Source organism: Tyto alba, unplaced genomic scaffold (assembly GCF_018691265.1).
Source record: "Tyto alba isolate M040663 unplaced genomic scaffold, T.alba_DEE_v4.0 Super-Scaffold_9, whole genome shotgun sequence".
NCBI classification, from domain to species: Eukaryota; Metazoa; Chordata; class Aves; order Strigiformes; family Tytonidae; genus Tyto; species Tyto alba.
Window position 1 is genome coordinate 43,031,294 of NW_024881330.1, and position 18,753 is coordinate 43,050,046.

At 47.5% G+C, this 18,753-nt stretch overlaps 1 protein-coding gene across 4 annotated transcripts in view; it reads right to left on the reverse strand.

Moving 5' to 3' along the window:
• Window positions 1-18,753, reverse strand: part of RGS20 (regulator of G protein signaling 20) — a 42,170-nt gene that overhangs the window by 14,478 nt on the left and 8,939 nt on the right. Inside the window, exon 1 of one of the 4 annotated variants that reach the window (XM_042786191.1) lies at window positions 7,160-7,180. The exons of 1 other annotated variant lie outside the window; for it this stretch is intronic. Coding sequence is in view for 1 of the 3 variants with exons in the window: in XM_032987460.2 (XP_032843351.2) it covers window positions 5,800-5,898 (99 nt within the window). In the remaining 2 variants the exon portion in view is untranslated. Of the gene's footprint in view, window positions 1-5,799; window positions 6,093-6,435; window positions 6,634-7,159; window positions 7,181-18,753 lie in introns of those variants that run through there. 2 more of the 4 variants (XM_032987459.2, XM_032987460.2) reach the window with 2 other exon arrangements.

An 18,753-nucleotide genomic window follows, 5' to 3' on the forward strand; every position in this document is an offset into this window, starting at 1 on the left:
ATCCAGAAATACTTTTAGGCTACTGGTGGAATAAGGCGAGATCCCTTTAACCAAAGGACTTTAACCTCTACCATCTCCAGCATTGTTTAACCCCAGCCTGGGTACAGTTTTAGCCAGTTGCTGGATATAACATGAAACGGATCTCTGTCCAATTGTATCAGTTTGACTGTCCAAAGTAATGACAGCACTAGCGAAGACACTTCTGTCTGCTTGCTGAGGGCTTGGGTAGTCATAATTTAATGGAAAAAATGACTTTCTGGTTCATAGGGATAGGGAAGGATTAAAAGGTGCTATTCTGTTGGTTCTTGGATAGTTAATAGCATCTGATCTTGCTAGTATCGAGTCACTGAGGGGAATCAAATCCTTGAACAGGACAGTCTGTGTCTAGATGGCAACAGGAGTTTCTGTTGCAAAGGTTCTTGTAGTGGTGGTGTTGGCTGGACCTGATGAGCCTCTCTAAATCGTGCTTTACAGTGCAGTTCTTAACATCCAGCTGGGCCATGATCCTTGGGACGACTCCGGCACACGCATGATCTATCTCTAGTGATTATCTCGAGCTACATAAATAACATCTCCAGACTGTCTAAACTGTGTACAAAAGACTGTCCTACATGCTGACTTCTTCATCTGCAGGAAGCTTCTCTTCTGACTACTTACAAGTCTCTTCTGACTGCCTGCAGCTTCGTAGAGTTGGATCAATTTTGCAGTCTTGGGACTGGAGTATTCTCCACTCCAGATGTAATCAGTACATTGTAACATAAAGAAACTTGTCCAGGCACAGAGGCTCCTGCCTGGAGGAATCCACAGAACTGTTCAAATTCTGCATGGAGAGCACCAATTAGTCAAATACTTAATTGAGAAAGGGGAGTAAGAGTTGAGTTGATCAGCTTGTCTCTGGTTGGTTCACTCTTGCAAGTCAATCTAGTGTAGCATCTATGCTGATGCCTAGGTGCAGAGTTTCTGGATCTCCCAAGGAGAGAGAGGTCCTTCTCTATGTAATAACAACAAACTTAGTCCATTATAAAAATGTCCCTAACAAGCAATGAACCAAAAATAGAGGAAAAATAATGGCACATGTTCTTGAAAAGCTACTTTAGACAATAGTGAAAAGACTACTGTATGCTTTAAGAATAATGTTGAGGTACTGGAATAAGTATGTCTGTCAACTTTTCTGCTCCAAGGCATGCCTATCTGACACTCAGATTATGAGCCATCTCTGTATGTAACCTTATAAATGCAAAGGTCAGGAATTAAAATTATTTCCCTGGTTAAAAGCACTTTGGATGATACTTGGCTTACTTGTAACATTTATAGTATTTGCTAATCTCTCACTAGAAAAGTGGGCTAGCAAGACCATAGCCTTCCCAAAGCCGGAGTATTTAAAATACAAGCCACAAATGTCAAATTTAAAAACAGCAAAAACACCAACGAAATAAAATAAAATTAAAAAACACCCCAAGGATACACGGAAGATTGTAGACTATTTTATACTTCTATCCTCATTTTATGCTAAAGCACAATGATATTTTCTCAGCTCAAAGTGCAAAGATTCTATTACTTAATTACTTAATGTTTCCTTCTTATACACATTATGATCAGGCAGGTGTGCAAGCCTTAACTTGTCCTCAGGGCTGATTTGCATGGCCACAGCATGAAGCTTTCCCAGTAACTGTGCAGCCTGTGAAGCCCTGGGCTGCAAGGCTAGCTGACAGCCCATTGGAGTGAGTGCACAGATGTGGATCATCCTAGTCCAGTTATTTTTCAGTAAGTACTTTGGGCCTGATCCAACCCTCATTAAAGCAATGAAAAACACCTGTTGGTTTCAGCAAGCTTTAGGTGAGGTTACATAACTCCTGCATTTGCTGCTCTCTCTTTGGATCTCCCTGATAATGATAACCAAGGAGTTGGAAGAAAGAGATTCTGCCCTTATCTACTAATGTCATAAGAGGCTTGCAACTGGGGTCAAGCTCCAAGTAAATCTCTGAATCTACTTTGTATTAATTTAGAAATATTTGGGGCTGCAGCATACTCCCACTGCAGCCTGTGGCAGACTTATTGTCAACTGAACTATGAACAGGAAGCCTGATGCTCGTGCTTCATTGACAAATCTGACACACAGGCTTTCTGTGTCAAGCAGGATACTATTTTAGAGAAGAATTATATGTTAATGAACTCACCCACACATATGCACATGCTTTAGGCATAGTTATTGGATTGCCCACCTCTAGTGAGTTAAGAGCAAGAGCTCTGAAAGTTTTGTGAGTTGTTTTTTTTTTTTTGTATTATTGAAGATTTAGCAACTTGTAGTGGGGTGACTGAAATTGGTTGAGTGTTTACAAATGCAAGGCAGAGGTTAACAGAAGAGACTGGCAGCCACACAGAATAAAGCAGCTTCTTATGTCACTGCTACACCTGAGTCTGTCAAAGGCTTAAATGGATAAAATTCCAAGAGAAAGTAGTATCCTTCTATGAGTTTAAATAACATTTTTGGGAGGCTTTTATGTAAAATGTCTAGAAATTGAATGCCTTTTACGTGTTTTGTTCAATTTATTTTTCCAGAGGAGCAACAGCTCAGAGGAGCTGGATTTATCTATCCAGATTAAAGCATTGCTTTACGTTTCAAAAAGAATAGCTGAAAGTGTATCACCCCCACATAGTAATGTAATAGTAATCGTGGTGGTGCCTTGATCATGTCACCTGTTACTGAGGTCCTTTTCTACCAGGACCTTAGATGTCTTCTGCCCCTTCTTCTTTGGTATTCAGTGCTGCACATTTGGCTGCCAGGTCAGCCCACTGTCTGCAAAAAACTTTCTGCACTAAAGTATTTTTCTGAGTAGTATATGACTTTCTCATTAAGAAACGTAGTTACTTGGGCTTGCAGTGGGACTTTTGTGGGTGTTTGTGTGTGGGTTTTTTTTTGTTTTTTGTTTTTTGTTTGTTTTGTGTTTTTTTGTTGTTGTTGTTTTTTGTTTTGGGTTGTTTTTTTTTTTTTTAGAGGGATGCCCTGTATTTCCTCTGGTAGTATTTTTAAGTATTTATTTACTTTGGATTTTATCACAAGCCTTCACCGAAAATGTTACTCCAATGAGCAGCATCACTCTCTGTCATTATTTCTCTTGTGATATTGGAAAGACATGAGAGAATTTTTTGCCAGTAGCATAGGAAAAGAAAGAAAAGCAACCTGTTGCTCTGGTCAAGCTGTTTATGTGGGTGCTATAACAGTGGAGCAGTAGGAATGTGAGTGTGGATATAAATTTGTCCCATGCTGACTCCCTTCACAAACCAGGTCATTGCAGAGTGCAATTAAGTTAAATCAGTGTCAAGTCCTCCTCCTCTGCCCAGTACAGGCTGTTGCCATCCTTTGCCGAGTTGTCTGTGGCAGCCGGACTCAGCCTCAGTGCAGGGATATCAGTTCACACTGGCTGATCAGAAGCAAAACCAAGCAAAACAAACCAAAACCCCAGGCTGCTTCAGTGTTGGGAGTTTTACTGGTGCTTCAGCCCTGCTTTGGCTGGCTTTAATGTCAGAGGAAGTATTCGCTTCTAGTTATTTTTATGCAGCTCGCTTCAAAAAAAAAAAAAAAAAAAGTCATTCAGCCTAATATTTTACAAACCTCTTTACTATGCAAACAGTGAAACTGGTGCATGTAGCAGATTGCTCTGTTCACTCCCCTCATCTCCTGCCGAGCGCTTGGTTGCATTGTGCTTAATTATGAATGGTCTCCAAAAAGCCCGTTTTACTGTACTATGAAGTGACTCATATCATACAGAAGCTCTGACAACTCGCACTGGGTACTGGAGTCACATGGTGTCGTGTTAGTCGGTGACTCATTTCATATTGTACTCGGTGCTGAGATCTGACTCATATCGAACTGTGCGAGGAGCTGACTGACATTGTGCTGGGCTGAAAGCTGGTTTGAATCAGGATGACTCACCCTGGAGCGCATTAAACAGTGATTCACATACCATTTCCTATTGATTCCAATTGTTGCGATTCACTTCAGATTGTACTATGCTGGCATCTGGCTGCTCTGGCAGGGTAGGCACAGTGGTAGCTACCCTCCGCCCCGACAGCTCGGCTGTAGCACCCAGGGGAGCAGGGACAGCCAGAAGGAGTATTGCCAAAGTCAATTTAAAGCTGAAGTAAGGTCAGAATTGGACTTAGCACACTGTCACTTTGGTCATGGTATCTTCTGGATTTCTTTGCTTCACCTGGCTATGGCAAATATTGAAACATGCCTATAACCAGAAAGTTAAGAGTTGTGAACCTCTAGCAAAGAATGCTTTTGCTTCTGAATGCTGGGAGATCCCCCGCAGCATTTCCAAGACCTGTTGCCTCCTTGGGACAACTTGGTATCCTTGGTAAGCCTATGCTTCAGGTTCCACAACTTGTGATCTGGGCTCCAAGAGACACAGAAACTTTGTCGTCTGAAACCTCCTTCCTGGTACTTCAAGCTCAGCCCCCAAACTTTGCTACTCACTCTGAAAAATGTCCAAGGGATAAAGAGGTGTGTAACAGCCAAGGAGATGCTTCCATGATTAACTATTTGGAACCCAGAGTAAAGATATCAAAACTAAGTACTGATCCCCCTGGGTGTTAGCTGAGAAATTAAAGGGGAAGTAAAGTAATTGTTCTCTCATCTTAGAGCATTTTATAAAACAGTGCTAGTTTTACATTCAGTTTGCTTGAACATGTTCTTTGTTTAGAAAGATGCTCCTAAGATTAACCTGACCACAACTTGGACTCTCCTAGCTGATACCGATTTTGGTGCTTCATTTAGTTGAACTAGTGGTTACTGGTTTTCGGTCCCGAGGCACAGCAATGGTGTAACCGGCCCTGCAGTACGTGGCGCTGCAGAGTGCTGGTCCTGGTGCCGATGTTTTGCCTGTGCAGTGGGCGTAGAGGTACAAGAAGACTCCTTACCTTTACGTCACACCAATGGCACTGTATGAAAAGTTTTGATCTTACATTTTCAACAGCAGAAATGAAATAATGCAACGGTTGCATCAAGTAAATTACATCGGTATTAAATTATTGTAATTTTTACTGACATGTACAAAGATAACCTTATCTCACTTACCTCCTGCCAGTAACTAATGCCTGAGCCCAGGAAGAGCTCTCTCACCTGAGGATGGGTGATGTGGCAGGCTCATACTGGGAAGAGTATAGATAGAAACACACTCTTGTTGCTACTGCTCTAACTCTGCAGGGGAGCCGAGGGCCCCGAGAGTGGATGTGCCGCGGGAATCCCTTCGCGAAGGGGCGGGGAGTGATGGATGCTGCCTTATCTCCATCCTCACTCGTGCAAAAGAGGACGGAGGGCCTCCGGGCGCACGGCGGGGGCTGAGCCGGGGCGTTTACCTGCGCTGGGGCGCGATACCGCCCCGGGGAGCGGCGGCGGCGGCGGGGCCGAGCCAGCGGGGAGGGGTCTTGCCCCGGGCACCCGGTGGAAGCGGCACCGGGAGCCCGCGGGGAAGGGGGGGGAGGGAAGGACGGGGCGGTGCGGGCCCCAGCGCGGGGCGCTCCCGGACCCTCTGGGAGACCGGGGGAAGCGCCTTTTGCGCCGGGTCCCTCCGGCTCCTCCCGCGGGGGGCAGCCGCTCGCCCGCCCTGGCCGCGGGGGCCGCCGCCAGCAACACCGCCCGTCCCGCCCCGTCCCGTCCCGTCCCGCCCCGTCCCGCTGCGCCGGGGGCGGCTGCGGTGCGGGGGGGTCGCGGCTGTCGGCACCAATCCCGCGCCGGCCCCGGGTCGCGGGGCCGCAGTGCCCGGCGGCCGCCGGGCGGGGCCGATAGGTACTTACGGTGTCGGCGGCGGGGCCCCGCTGGGCGTCCTCGCCCGCTTCCCCTCCGTTCGCGGCGGGCTGGGCGCCCGAGGACGGCGGCTCGCCAGCCCCGCGCATGCGCCCGGCCCTCGCGGGCTCGTCTCACAGTGCCGGCCGCGGACGCGGGTGGGCTTCGCTCGCCGTGGCCGGAGCGGGGTGGGGAGGGGGAGCGAGGCCGGCACCCCGGCACGACGGGGCGGGCTAGCGTCCGGCCACCCCCGGCAAGGCGAGCACCGGGGGCCGCGGCGGCTCAGGGGCGGTTTGTAACGGGAGTAGCCGCCGCAGCGCCCGCACCGTGGCGGCGGGCTGGGGGTGGCGCGGGGGGGGGCATGGGGCTGGAGCCGGCGGGGAGAAACGCTGGAGAAACCTGCGTGAGACTGTGTGAGTGCGAGTGAGTGTGTGTGCGCTCAGGGGAGGGGGTGTGAGGGGCTTGAAGAGGCGGCGGTGCCGCCGCGGGGCTCGGTGCTGGCGCTTCAATGTTCATAGATGCCGTAAATGAGAGCCGTGCTTATAAACCCGCGATTGGAGCACGTCTGCATTTTAAATAACCGCAGGGATACATCTTCCCCCCCTCCTCCCCCGCCGCCACCTGTCTTCCAGAGGCGCACAGCTCACCCGCCGCCGGGCTCTCTCGGTCCGGGTCTCCCGTTTTGGCGGGGCACGATGTCACCCGGCTGCGGCAGCCGCGCAGGGCGGCCCCGGGGAAGGCGTGTGCCCGGCCCCACGCAGGACGGGCACCCCGCTCCTCCGGGGCCGCCCTCTCAGCGACGTCCTTACTGATACCGCCACGTTTCGGGGACTGCCTCGTCGACGTCCCGCCACCGCGGCCCCCCGAGCGGTCCCCAACGCCGGCTGCCGGGAGGGCGCAGCGCGCCCGTCGGCGGGACAAGGGTTAACGGGAAGGCTGCGGCTGGCTCGTGTCACCGCCGTCCCCAGGCAGAGCGACACGGTTCTTCCCGGGAAACCTAGACTGATGCGGTGCACGAAAGCCCGGCGCGTTCCCGGTTCCCGGAGCTTTGCTCCCTGTTCCCGGGAGACCCGGCGGGCAGCCCTGCCGTCGGGGCCGCTCCCTTCCCGCCTGCGCAGCGGGTGCGGAGCAGGGCGGCCGCAGGAGCCGCCTTGCTGGGGCCGCCGGACCCGGGGGGGCGGTGGGGATGGCAGGCAGAGAGCGGCGAGCTTTGCCAGTGGAGCTCGGGGCTGTCGGCCGGGGGAGCTCCCCCTGCGTCCCCGAGGATCCCACGCCGGTGCCCGGCTGTGGGCATGTGGGCGGGCAGCGGTTTCCCCGCTGCGAGGAGGAGGAGGAGGAAGGGGCGGACGCGGCCCCACGAGCGGTACTCACAGCGCCGGGCAGCTCGGCTCCGTGGCACGCCGGGCATCTCCGGGGGGAGGCGGCTGCGCGGCGGCGGGGCCGGGGCGGGGGCCGGCGGCGGCTCAGCCCAGCGGCTCGGCAGCCCGGCGGCGAGCGGGCAGCGGGTGGCCGCCCTGCTCCCGGCCAGCAGCTCCGCCAAGCCCGCGGGGCCGAAGCGGGGCCCCGGGGCGTCTCGACGGGGCGCCGAGACGAAGCGCGGGCAGGGCCGGCGGGCGGGGAGCTGCGGCCGGAGGAAGGGGCTGGAGAGCAGAGCTGGCAGCGGGGCGAGGGGCCCGGCAGGCCTCGGAGGCTGCGGCGTGCGGGGGAGGTGTGGGAGCAGGGTGACGGGGCGGGGAGAGAGAGAGAGAGAGAAAACCAAAAACAACAAACCAACAGAAAACAAACACAAAATAAGCATTACCGGGGGGCAGGCGGGCGCCCTGCACAGCCCGGCCCCGAGCACAGCCCCTCCACCTCGGTGCTAATCCGAGGAGTGGCAGACTTGAACCCCCACCGGTCGGCTCGGGGCTGCCCCCTCGACCTCTCCCCCCGCAGGCACGCTCTGTGTTTTTAAATTTTCTAAGCCGGCCGTTAGGTGAGGACTGGAGGAGGCTTCTGGTACCGAGCCAGTGCGCCTTGGGTTCCAGGGCTGGCCACAGTGCCAGAGGCGCACGGGGACGAGGTTGGCCGCTTGCAACCTACACACCAGGAGCACCCCTACCCCCCTCACACCCTTCCCCCCCCCCTCCTTCCCCCCCAGTAAATAAAAAAATTCCACCCCAGAAGCCAACCGCGGCCGGCGGGCGGGGCGGGGGGCGCTGTCCAGGGTGCTGAACCGCCCGCGGCCGGGAGCGGCCCGATCTGCCCCTTCCCTGCGGAGTGTCCTTGTCCTGGAGAGGGGAAGCCAACCTACTGGAGCATGACCCGGGAATAGGAATAAAGAGAAATTACTGCCATTCGGGCTCTGCTTCCCGTTTCTCTAGCAATGATTTCTCCCCGTTCATGTTCAGGGCTCTAGTTTTTCAGCAAACTCAGTCCTTCCCAAAACATCTTTCTCTCTTCTGGTCTACAATCATTCTCTTGACATCAAAGAGACAGAGAGGAACTGAAGCCTGCACAGTGTGAAGAAAGCCGTTCCCACAGTGATGGCGCCACCCTCGAAGGCCAAAGCCACGCTGCTACTGCAACAGTGGAACACAGCTGTTGGTGCCAGGGGAAGGTGCTCCTTAGAGCCAAGACCTGCGGGGAAAGCTGCCATGCCTGCACATAAGGAGAGCTTTCTGTTGCAGGGAGTAGCAGGGAGTTCCCCTAGCTCTGTTTGGAGAGGTGACCTAGGTGGAAGCTGGACAGTGTTCCCAGGAGAGCAGAAAAACCAGAAAGGTTGATCCCTGCTCCACCCCCTGTAGCAAGGGCCCTTCTGCAAATCTCTGCCCTTTTGGTCATGGCACAAAACACACAACTGGGATGTTAAATACACTTCAGTGATGAATTACAATTGTCAAGGTCCAGACAGGACCTATGGAGGTATTATAGACTTGACAATTAGGATTAAATAATACTGCCTCACTCCTTGGCAGAGAAAAGGGAAGAAAGCCTCAGTAAGTGTACCAAGGTGGTTCTTCATGTGTCCTGAGACCAAGATCAAAACACCTGTTCCCACCACTGGCCTTTGAATCCAGGTCCTGGTCACTCTGCCAGGAAAGGCAGTCATTTCTCAGACCAGTGAGTGGATGTGACTCCCCTAAGCCCTCTCTGGACTATGGTCCCAGGTGGTTTCCTAAATCTTAGCAGAAATGCTTGAACAAGTGCAGGTTTAAAATTCTGGTATAGTGCAACCCCTTTGGAAGGTATGGTCTTTCTCCATCCTTTACATCTCTCTCTGGAGGGTCATGATCAACTAACTCCTTACTAAATATGGCTAATTTTTTTTTTTTTTTCAATATTAATGATACACAGTGTTAGTGCATAATATTGTAAAAAAAGATGGTACTTATGCTCCCTAGCATGAACGGTGTTAGATTAACAAAGCCACTTAAGCTGAGCATCTTCCAGTGCTTAGTGTTTGTAGATGGCTCTCTACCTAGCTCTGTAGGCAGGTACATCTACATCATTGCATATGTACACAACCACCTAAATCCTGAAACAGCTGAGCAGCTTGGAGGCCTAAAGTCCTAAAATTGGTAAAATAGGCATCTGATCCTTTCTCCCTGCATAATGGGTGCAGGCTGATGTCCAGCTGGATAAGACAGTCCTGTGTGAACAAGTGCTTGGATTTTATTGAAATGGGGTTTAAAGTTGGGGGATTTTAAGAGCTGAGAGAAACAGACTGAATCCCTTCCTCTGTCTAAAAGGAATTTGAGCATGGATTTCTCATGTGTGAAAGAAAATTCCCTCAGTCATCAGAGTAGCTTGCCCTGCATGTGCATGTCTGTGACCTTACTCTTAGTCCCCACCGCTGCCCTACTTTGTACAGGTTAATTCAACTTCACTAGGACAGAGAGAAAGCAAAGTGTGAACATCTTGAAAATCTAGTTAGGCATGGGAAAATTGGGCCTGTGTCTTGTTTCTGTTCCAAAAGGAGATGTTATGGAAAATGGAGTGTTTACACATGAACAGTTTATTTAATACAATTATCCCATATAGTGGCACCCTTATTTGCAACATAAAAACTAAATATTAGATCAGGACTCAATTTCAATATTGATATTAGCTACTAGTATATAAGACATTAGAAAAAAAAAAATCTCTTTACTAGACTTTCCTGAACATTTTGCGCTAAGTTGACATAAATTATTGATAAATTTTTAGGAGGGAAGTCTGCCCAGCAAGCAGTAATTTTATTCTACATGACAAAGGAATGACTTTATCTGAGGGTGCCCTTGATATTTAATACTGTCCATTTGCATGTTTCTTAGACTCCAGCTTCTCTCTTTCTGCAGACTTGTCCAGTTAATATATTTTCCTAATTTTGCATTTGTGGAAATGAATAAACCCGTTATTGTTCTTGTTATTATTAGCATTATTATTTTTATTTTATTTTATTATTACTGAAAACTCGTATTTTTTTTTTCTCATTGGAAATGTTAAGAATAGTTTATAAGAAAGGTAATGTAGAACATGTATCTGTATTTTAATAACACTGTATTTCAACATTCTTACAGTCACACTTCAGTGGGTGACATAATGTACATATTAGCTCTTTTGGGGCCTGTTTCGCTTTAAGGTGTTAGGACAGATTGCTGGGCCTCATACCTGAACTTCTGCTCCTTGCCCAAGGAGAGGTCATACACATTAGTATGGTGGCTTATGGGTACTAGTCTATTTTAGTGTTTCCTGCTAACTTCAATTGTTAAATAGAGAGTTTCTAGACCACTGAATGGAGCTGATTCATAGTGAATTAAGGAGCTATTCAAACAGAAAGTAAGAAAACGTTTTTGACTATTTTCACTGACATGAAAGTGCACTTGTTACAAATCGCTTACTTTGAAAACTGATAGTCTTTTCTGGGAGAGGAGGTATTTTCAGAAGTAAAATGAGTTTCCAGGGACTTTAGATGAACTTCAATTTTCTCTGTGTATCAGCAGTATTCTAGTATTTGCTTTATCTTATTCCTTAATAAAAACTTAAAATGTAAAAAAAAAAAAATAAAAAATATATATTTAAAAAGATGCATTTTAAGTAACCATATTTTGAAGTGAACATAATGCCTGTGAGATTATGGGAAACAGCTTTGCTGAACTTTTAAATATTTGTATTCTTTCAACATCAGGTTCTTAAGGTGTAAGTAACTTTTCTTAATGGATCTATTAGTAATTGATTTCTAATAGAAGATGTAGGTTCAATGTTGAAGGGTGGCAGAATAAACTGTAGCCTTCAAAGATGTAAAGCTAACCATAGAGCTGCATGGGTCTACAGAGCATTAACTAACTTGTCCCACATGCAGAGATGCCTGTTAGTACTTGATTTTTCATCAACATTAACAGCAATGTGTTAATTTGCCAGTAGAATTTATTTCATGTAAGACCAAGTTTGAAAGTCCCACTGGGAAGTTCCTCCTAATGCCACGTCACTCATACTGTCAAAATGTAACTGCTCAGTAGCACATGTGTAGAGCATAGGGTTTATCTTAGTCTTTCGCCAGAGGATTAAATTTCCTCTGGGTCTTATGCTAAAGCCTGTGATTGCATGATGTTAGGACTAATGCTTGAAAAGTTGTCGCAATGGTTACACTTGGCTTAGATCTCAGTGCAGCCAGAATTGTTTGCTATCGATGGCTCTGCTTAGTACTTTGCTAATTATTTCAGGACCATAAGATTATTTCCTAGGGTGATGTACTTTCTCAGGGTTGGCCAATCCCAGATGTATGTTGTGCCCAAACTCTCAGCTGTAGTATTTATATTAGTCAGCCTCTACTCCAAAGTCTTGGGAAGTCTGGAAATTAGCCTCCACTGTCTCTACTCACGACGCTATTTCTTTTCCACTCCTACATATCACATCTTTGTTACTTCTAAGGAAGAGAAAGCTTAAAGAAAAATAATCTTTGAGATGGAACTAAATATTAGAAATAAGGAGATGTCTTCCAGTAATAGGACCAAATGCTGGGTTTTAGAACATCAGAGTCAGGTCAGTAATGGCTCTGCTCCCCACTCCGGCCCCAGCCCAGCTGAGGTATGCAGGCACTGCGGAGTTCACGAGCCCTTGGACCGAGTGCAGTGGCACAACGTGTGTGCTTAAAATCCTTGGTGACTCAGAGTTTCTGGCGGATTGACAGACTATCCAGGGAAGCTGGCAGCTTGGGCAAAGAAGGTCTAGTTAGAAGTGGTAATATGACACAAACAAAAAATTAACTCTTTGCTGATGTACGACAGCATTAAGAAACAATGTAATTCATTTCATTTGCTAAGTTTGGCAAGTTGAAGCCTCACTATATTCTGTCTGACCCCAAAACTGTAATGCCAACCACTTTTTTAAATCACGAGGTTAACATAAATCTCTATTTCTACTCTCTAACTTTTTGTTTTTGTTGTTGTTGCATAAACCTTTGAATTATTTGGCAGCATTAAAAAAACCTACAGGTTTGAGTTGAATAAAAAAAAAAAAAAATTCTCCCATCACAACAACGTTCTGTTAGTGTATGTCCCAATGACATCATAGAACCTGTACAAAAGGTCTGGGCAAAATGCCCACCAGAAAAGATGAGCTTCTACTTATAAAAATTGTGAGGTTTTCCGATGATGGAAGGAAGCTGCTCCGTAATTCTCATTACCAGGTTCCAGTAGGTGTCACTGTGCACCTACAATCTGAATGAGGACCCTCAACAGTTGAGGATTAGTGCCAAAGCACGATTTTTCCTTGTGCTGTTAGGGGTCCTTTTCTCTGCCCATAATGGAAATTAAAGGATCTAAAACTGAAGACACAAATATTTTCCTCTTTTCATGATTATCAAAGGAAAAATATCTTCATAATGTCAATGTCACTCAGGAGGTACCTATCCAACCATGACCTGCAGGAATATCCCTGATATTTTGGGTCACACATAACCTAATTATTACACAGGATCCTTAGCATACAGGTGCTTGGTAAGTAATAAATATAGTTAAATTAAAGAAGAATCCAAAAGTGAGATGAATGCGATTTTTAGGTCTAGAAAGTACGTTGTAGTTTCAGAGCAGATTCAGAAAGGAAGATTAATAGGGAAATTTGGAACCAGTGTTCCTGAACAGCTGGAGTTTTCAGCATAGTTCAAAGTGAATCCAAAAGCCCAGTTGCAAACATGGCTGTGCAGTAATATTCCAGCTTGACAAGATTCCTAAGGAAGCCCTTGTGATTTCTGTCATTGAATTTTCATCACATTTTGAACCTTAGAAATTCTGGAGGAATTTGGGGAATTATGCAGCCATGTTAAATGCTGATGGGAGAAAATATAACTCACTTATAGGATGTGGTGGAGAACATAAAAAGTGATCAGAGCTAAACTACACTATAATTCTTTTGAAAAAAGAACAAAAGAATAGAGAGCAGGCAATGAGAGACTGTTAAAGAGTATGAGGTTAAGAAGAATAATGTCAGAAACAAGAATATTCTAGGCTGTTAGATGCTGGCATGAAGACCAAATTCTATTTGCGTCACTGTGGACTAGTTTGAGGTGATAATCAGGAGTAGTTCTCCAGCATCTCAAAAAGACCTTTGAGTGACAATGGGAGGAAGAGAAGCTAATCTGGTGTCGCGGTTTGAGCCTGGTCGGCAGCCAACCACAATGCAGCCACTCTCTCTCCCTTCTTTTCCGGCCATAAGAAGGGACAGAGAGCCAGGCTTGGGGCTCGCGATAGGACTGGGATGGGGAAAAAATCCCCCTTTATGATCACAAGCAAAAGGCAGACTCGTTAGGGGAAGAAAAAAAGAGCATACATTTATTACAGGCACTAACAACACGTAATAGAGTAGGACAGTGAGAAGCATTGCCACATCTTGAGAACACCTTCCCCCCACCCCTCCCTTCTTCCCGGGCTCAGCTCTGCTCCCGATATCTCTACCTCCTCCCCCAGCAGTGCAGGGGCAGGGAATGGGGGGTGCAGTCAGCGCTGTCACTTTCTCCATCTTCAGTGGGGGGAGATTCTGGAACTTCTTCCCCCTGCTCCATCATGGTCCCCCTCTCACAGCAGACAGTCCTCCACAAACTTTCTCCGACATGAGTCCCTCCCACGGGCCGCAGCGTTCCCCACACTGCTCCGTCATGGGTCACCAACTTTCTCCAACTGGATTCTCTCCCACGGCTGCAGCCCTTCCCGAGCTGCTCCGGCGTGGGACTCCCCCGCATGCTGCAATCCTCCCAGCACTGAATTACAGCAGCAGGGCTGCCTTTTCTCACAAGACCCCGGCCTTCTTTGGACACAGCACCTTGATTAACTAAGCAGAAGCCACAGGCCATAAATCAATGTCTGCTCCACCGTAGATCTCCATGGGTGGCAGGGGGGGCCGCCCTGCCGTCTCCCCACAGGATACAGGGGGGTCTCTGCTCTGGCACACCTCCCCCCTCCTTTCTTCCTCCGTTCCTCCACTGACCTTGGTGTTCACGCAGCTGCAGCAACTCCTCCTCACAAGTCCCCCTGCACGTCACCACGTCCCTTCTTAAATACATTATTGCAGAGGCGCAGCTGACTGGCTCAGTTTCCAAACAGAAGTAGAGCTGACTTGGAGCTGGGGGAACCCCTTCCCCTGCCACCAAAAAAAAAATCCACCACTCACTCAACTCAGGACATATGGTAAGAATGACAGTGAGGAGAAGGTGTGAACATATTTGGGAAATGGGAAAACTTTGGGTGGTATCTACCCCAGTTTTCTGAGTTATCAACAGAACTGAACAAGTACTGATTTAGAGAGGTCAGGTTATTGCTGTTATGTAGCTACCCCTGTGGAAGTAAGCAGAAAGGGCTGGGGCTTCTTTGCAGAATGTATTGCTAATCTTTCTTTCAGAGGTGCCTTATGTGATCTTACCTATATAGGAGTGCATGCCTTGATTAGTGAGACTGGGGCTGCAGACAGCACAAATTACTGGCTAAATGTCATGCTTGTTTTAGGCTTAGGAGCAGACTTACAAATGGTATGAGTTCCCAGGTCTCCCTTGACACCACAGATACCAAGTTACAGGTTATAGATGCAGAGAACCTCAAGAAAAATAGAAGAAGAAGAAAAAAAAAAAAGATCAGAGTACTGAGCTTTCTGGGAAAGGCACTTCATGTGTTCCTGTGAAACCACATTTCTCATGTCTGATGCTCTGAGAGACTGATAGTCCCTGCTTCAGGTTGGACCTTCTCTTCCAGCCAGCCCGGGGGCTGTTTGTCATGTTTCCCTGCAACTGGCAATACACCGCACTTTGCTGTGGTGTCTTGAGAAATGTCGTGAGAGAGGGAGAACAGCAGCGCAGATGGGTACAAATTTGGACAAACCTATTTTTATATCCCATCTTTATGCATCATTGTTCAAAACAAGTCATTGCCAGACGACACTTGTGGAAGTTTCCCTCCGTTATGCTACCGTTTTGAAAGACCATGTCCTTCTCCTGGGTGGAAGAAATGTCCCCCTCTCAATATCCTTTCTGCAGTTCATTTCAAACCTAGCTCCTGACCAAACACAGAATAGACAAAGTGGGACTGAAAGTGTCCTGTCTGCAACAGCCTATACTTTCTTTGATCTGGTTAACACCTTTAATTTATTGTTCTTGATAATTTGGAAAGGCTAGTCAGAAGTACAGTTTGGCTTTTCCTTCTGTTTAAAGTGGGCCTGCTTAAAATCCAGTATGATACGTGAGAGAGCACAGCCTTTTTATGAGTCTGAAATAATTTTATAGTCTGAGCATGCCATTGTTGGTCAGGTAAATCATTCAAGCAGATACTATTCTTGTACTTAAATAAAGTGCATGCATTTATCTGCACAGGGGCTGTCTGAACAGAATAAACAGTGCAGTGAGGAAGGCTGGTATATCATAAAAATAGCAATCATCTTTCAGAATCAAAAATTTCAGTGAACATGAAAAAATGCTAGTTTGAAGAAATGTCCCTGGCATTTAAGGCTGTGACTCACTTTATCTGTCTTCTGATTGGAGAACTATCCAACTATTCCATGCCAAGCCGTCCAGAAGATCTGGATGTAAACTGAGAAACATCCTTTAACTCTCTTATTTAGAGCCCATATTAAATATAGATGTTCCACTTATTGACATGCAGAATTCTGGGCAATGCGGATCAGTAAATGGAGCAAGAATTTGCAAATGAAAAAAACAGGACAAAGGGACGGAGAGGAGCAACTCAGTCACTTCTCTGGTACAGTCTGAGCACCTGTGCAAATCTGAGCAGAAATTCCAAGTACCAAAAAGCACAAGTGTCAAAACTTATTTGCGATACTAAACTCTAGTATTGACAAGGAATTCCTAAAAGGAGATTCCCTTCCCCATAGACATACCCCCAGAAGAATGTTTAAATTTAAACAAATCAGTTTGGTAATAAAAAGAGAAGATCATGGATTTTGCAAAATCAAGCACTATAATGTGAGAAAAGTAGTACTTTAAAATATTATAATCCTCCTACCTCTCATAATAAATGCCAATTATTATGCAGTTCAAGTTCAGATATTTTATCCTATCTTGGTCTAAGTCTGATCCGCTGTTTTTGTTCTTAACTTGATTGCCCTCAAAGGAAACAGTGAAGTCAACAGACCAACAAAAACTGTTTTTTTCTTTATTTAGTCCTAAAGTAAATTACACAAGATATCACAGGAAAAAATCACAGCTACTTCCTGAAATTAGGCTGTGTTCACAAATGAAAGCAAATGATTAACAAAACAAATTTGAGCCCTTCCCCTTTAAATTCCTCAGCCTACACCTGACATGTCTATACTCCTGAGAATAATTTTCATCCTTCTTGTGAGCATAAGTAAGCACCTGCAGTAGTGAACCAAGAAAACTAATGTGACATTTCGTAAGATCATCAGCTGCTACTTGTATGGCGTCACTGGGCAGCTCCTGGTTTGTTGCAGTCTGTTCTTACCTTTAACAGTTAATACGCTATTTTAGATCAGCTTTATTTTGAGAATAACACCAGAAGTATAATATTGAGGACAATTAGCTTCCTGAGTTGTTTCCAGCCACATCTGGTGGTAAACTGGAGATCTGTTCAATTAAAGATCTCAGTATCTAAGTTTCTGAAAGTTTCATTGGAATCTGTGCCCAGCACAGGGACAGGCTGTGGGAAAGGCTGGGCCTCGTCAGACATCAAAATCAGCCAGTAAGCAGGCACAGACTCACTGCCAGCCAGGCTCCACCGGTTCCCTTGCTCACAGATCCTTGCTGTTTCCCAAGTGTTACCCTTCAGCACATTCTGCCTGCCTCAGTGTTAAGTTTTAATGCTTTTGATGAAAGATAGAGTTACTTATGTTGTACATAAACAAGGTGCTTTCATCCCCTGTGTGGCCCCTGAGAGAAAACTGACGGTCTCTCCCTTGCATCTCCTGTCTTGGTGGGGCTTTGGCTTTGACCTGCTCTCGGGAGGATGCACCTAGCTGTCACCTAGCAACCTGGAGCTGGGCTTTGAAATGAAGATATTTGTGGTAGGATATTCTGATCTCTTTTTGCATCTTTCTTTTGACTGGATGGCATTGATTTATAAAGAGGTACAAATAAATGGGGGTAAAAAGCTGCCTTGTTACTGCACAGAAGGGGCCAGCAAAATATAGGACTGAGTAAACTCTAAACACCTTGAAAGAAACATTTATTCTCCCCTAGGATCTTTGAAATTATTGCAGCAAGACATTGCTGTGAAAAAGCATGTATGTGATTCATGACTTTTGTGTCTTTGTACCACTCATGGGAAATGCATATCAGGTAGCGTGCATTGTATACAAACAGGCAAGGGGAAGGAGTAAACTACTCTTCATGTCCACTACATATACAGCAATGAGTAATGGATTTAAAAAGTGTCCTGGGTTGAGTGAGTGGTGGAGTTTTTTGGTGGCAGGGGAGGTGGCTATTGGGGCGGCCCCCTGTGAGAAGCTTCTCGAAGCTCCCCCAGCTCCACGTCAGCTCCACTTCTGTTTGGGAAATTGAGCCAATCAGCTGCGTCTCTGCGATAACGTATTTAAGAAGGGACGCGGTGACGGGCAGTCGGACTTGTGAGGAGGAGTTGCTGCAGCTGCATGAACACCAAGGTCAGTGGAGGAACGGAGGAAGAAAGGAGGGGGGAGGTGTGCCGGAGCAGAGACCCCCCTGTATCCTGTGGGGAGACGGCAGGGCGGCCCCCCCTGCCACCCATGAAGATCTACGGTGGAGCAGACATTGATTTATGGCCTGGGGCTCCTGCTCGGCATAATCAAGGTGCTGTGCCCGAAGAAGGCCGGGGTCTCATGGGAAAAGGCATCCCCGCTGCTGTAATTCAGTGCTGGGAGGATTGCAGCATGCGGGGGAGTCCCACGCTGGAGCAGCTCGGGAAGGGCTGCAGCCGTGGGAGGGAATCCAGTCGGAGGAAGTTAGTGACCCATGACGGAGCAGTGTGGGAACGCTGCAGCCCATGGGAGGAATTCACGTTGGAGAGAGTTTGTGGAGGACTGTCTCCTGTGAGAGGGGGACCACGATGGAGCAGGGGGAACAAGTTCCAGACACTCCCCTCACCGAACATGAAGGAAGTGACAGCACTGACTGCACCCCCCATTCCCTGCCCCTACGCCACTGGGGGAGGAGGTAGAGATATCGGGAGCAGAGCTGAGCCCGGGAAGAAGGGAGGGGTGGGGGGAAGGTGTTCTTAAGATGTGGCAATGCTTCTCACTGTCCTACTCTGTTACGTGTTGTTAGTGTCTGTAATAAATGTATGTTCTTTTTTTCTTCCCCTAACGAGTCTGCCTTTTGCTCGTGATCATAAAAGGGGGATTTTTCCCCATCCCAGTCCTATCTTGAACCCCAAGCCTGGCTCTCTGTCCCTTCTCATTGCCGGAGGGGAAGGAGAGAAAGGTGCTGCATTGTGGTTGGCTGCCAATCAGGCCTAAACCACGACAAAAAGCAAGCAGGGATATTTAGGTGAAATATGGGTTTTTAATGGTAG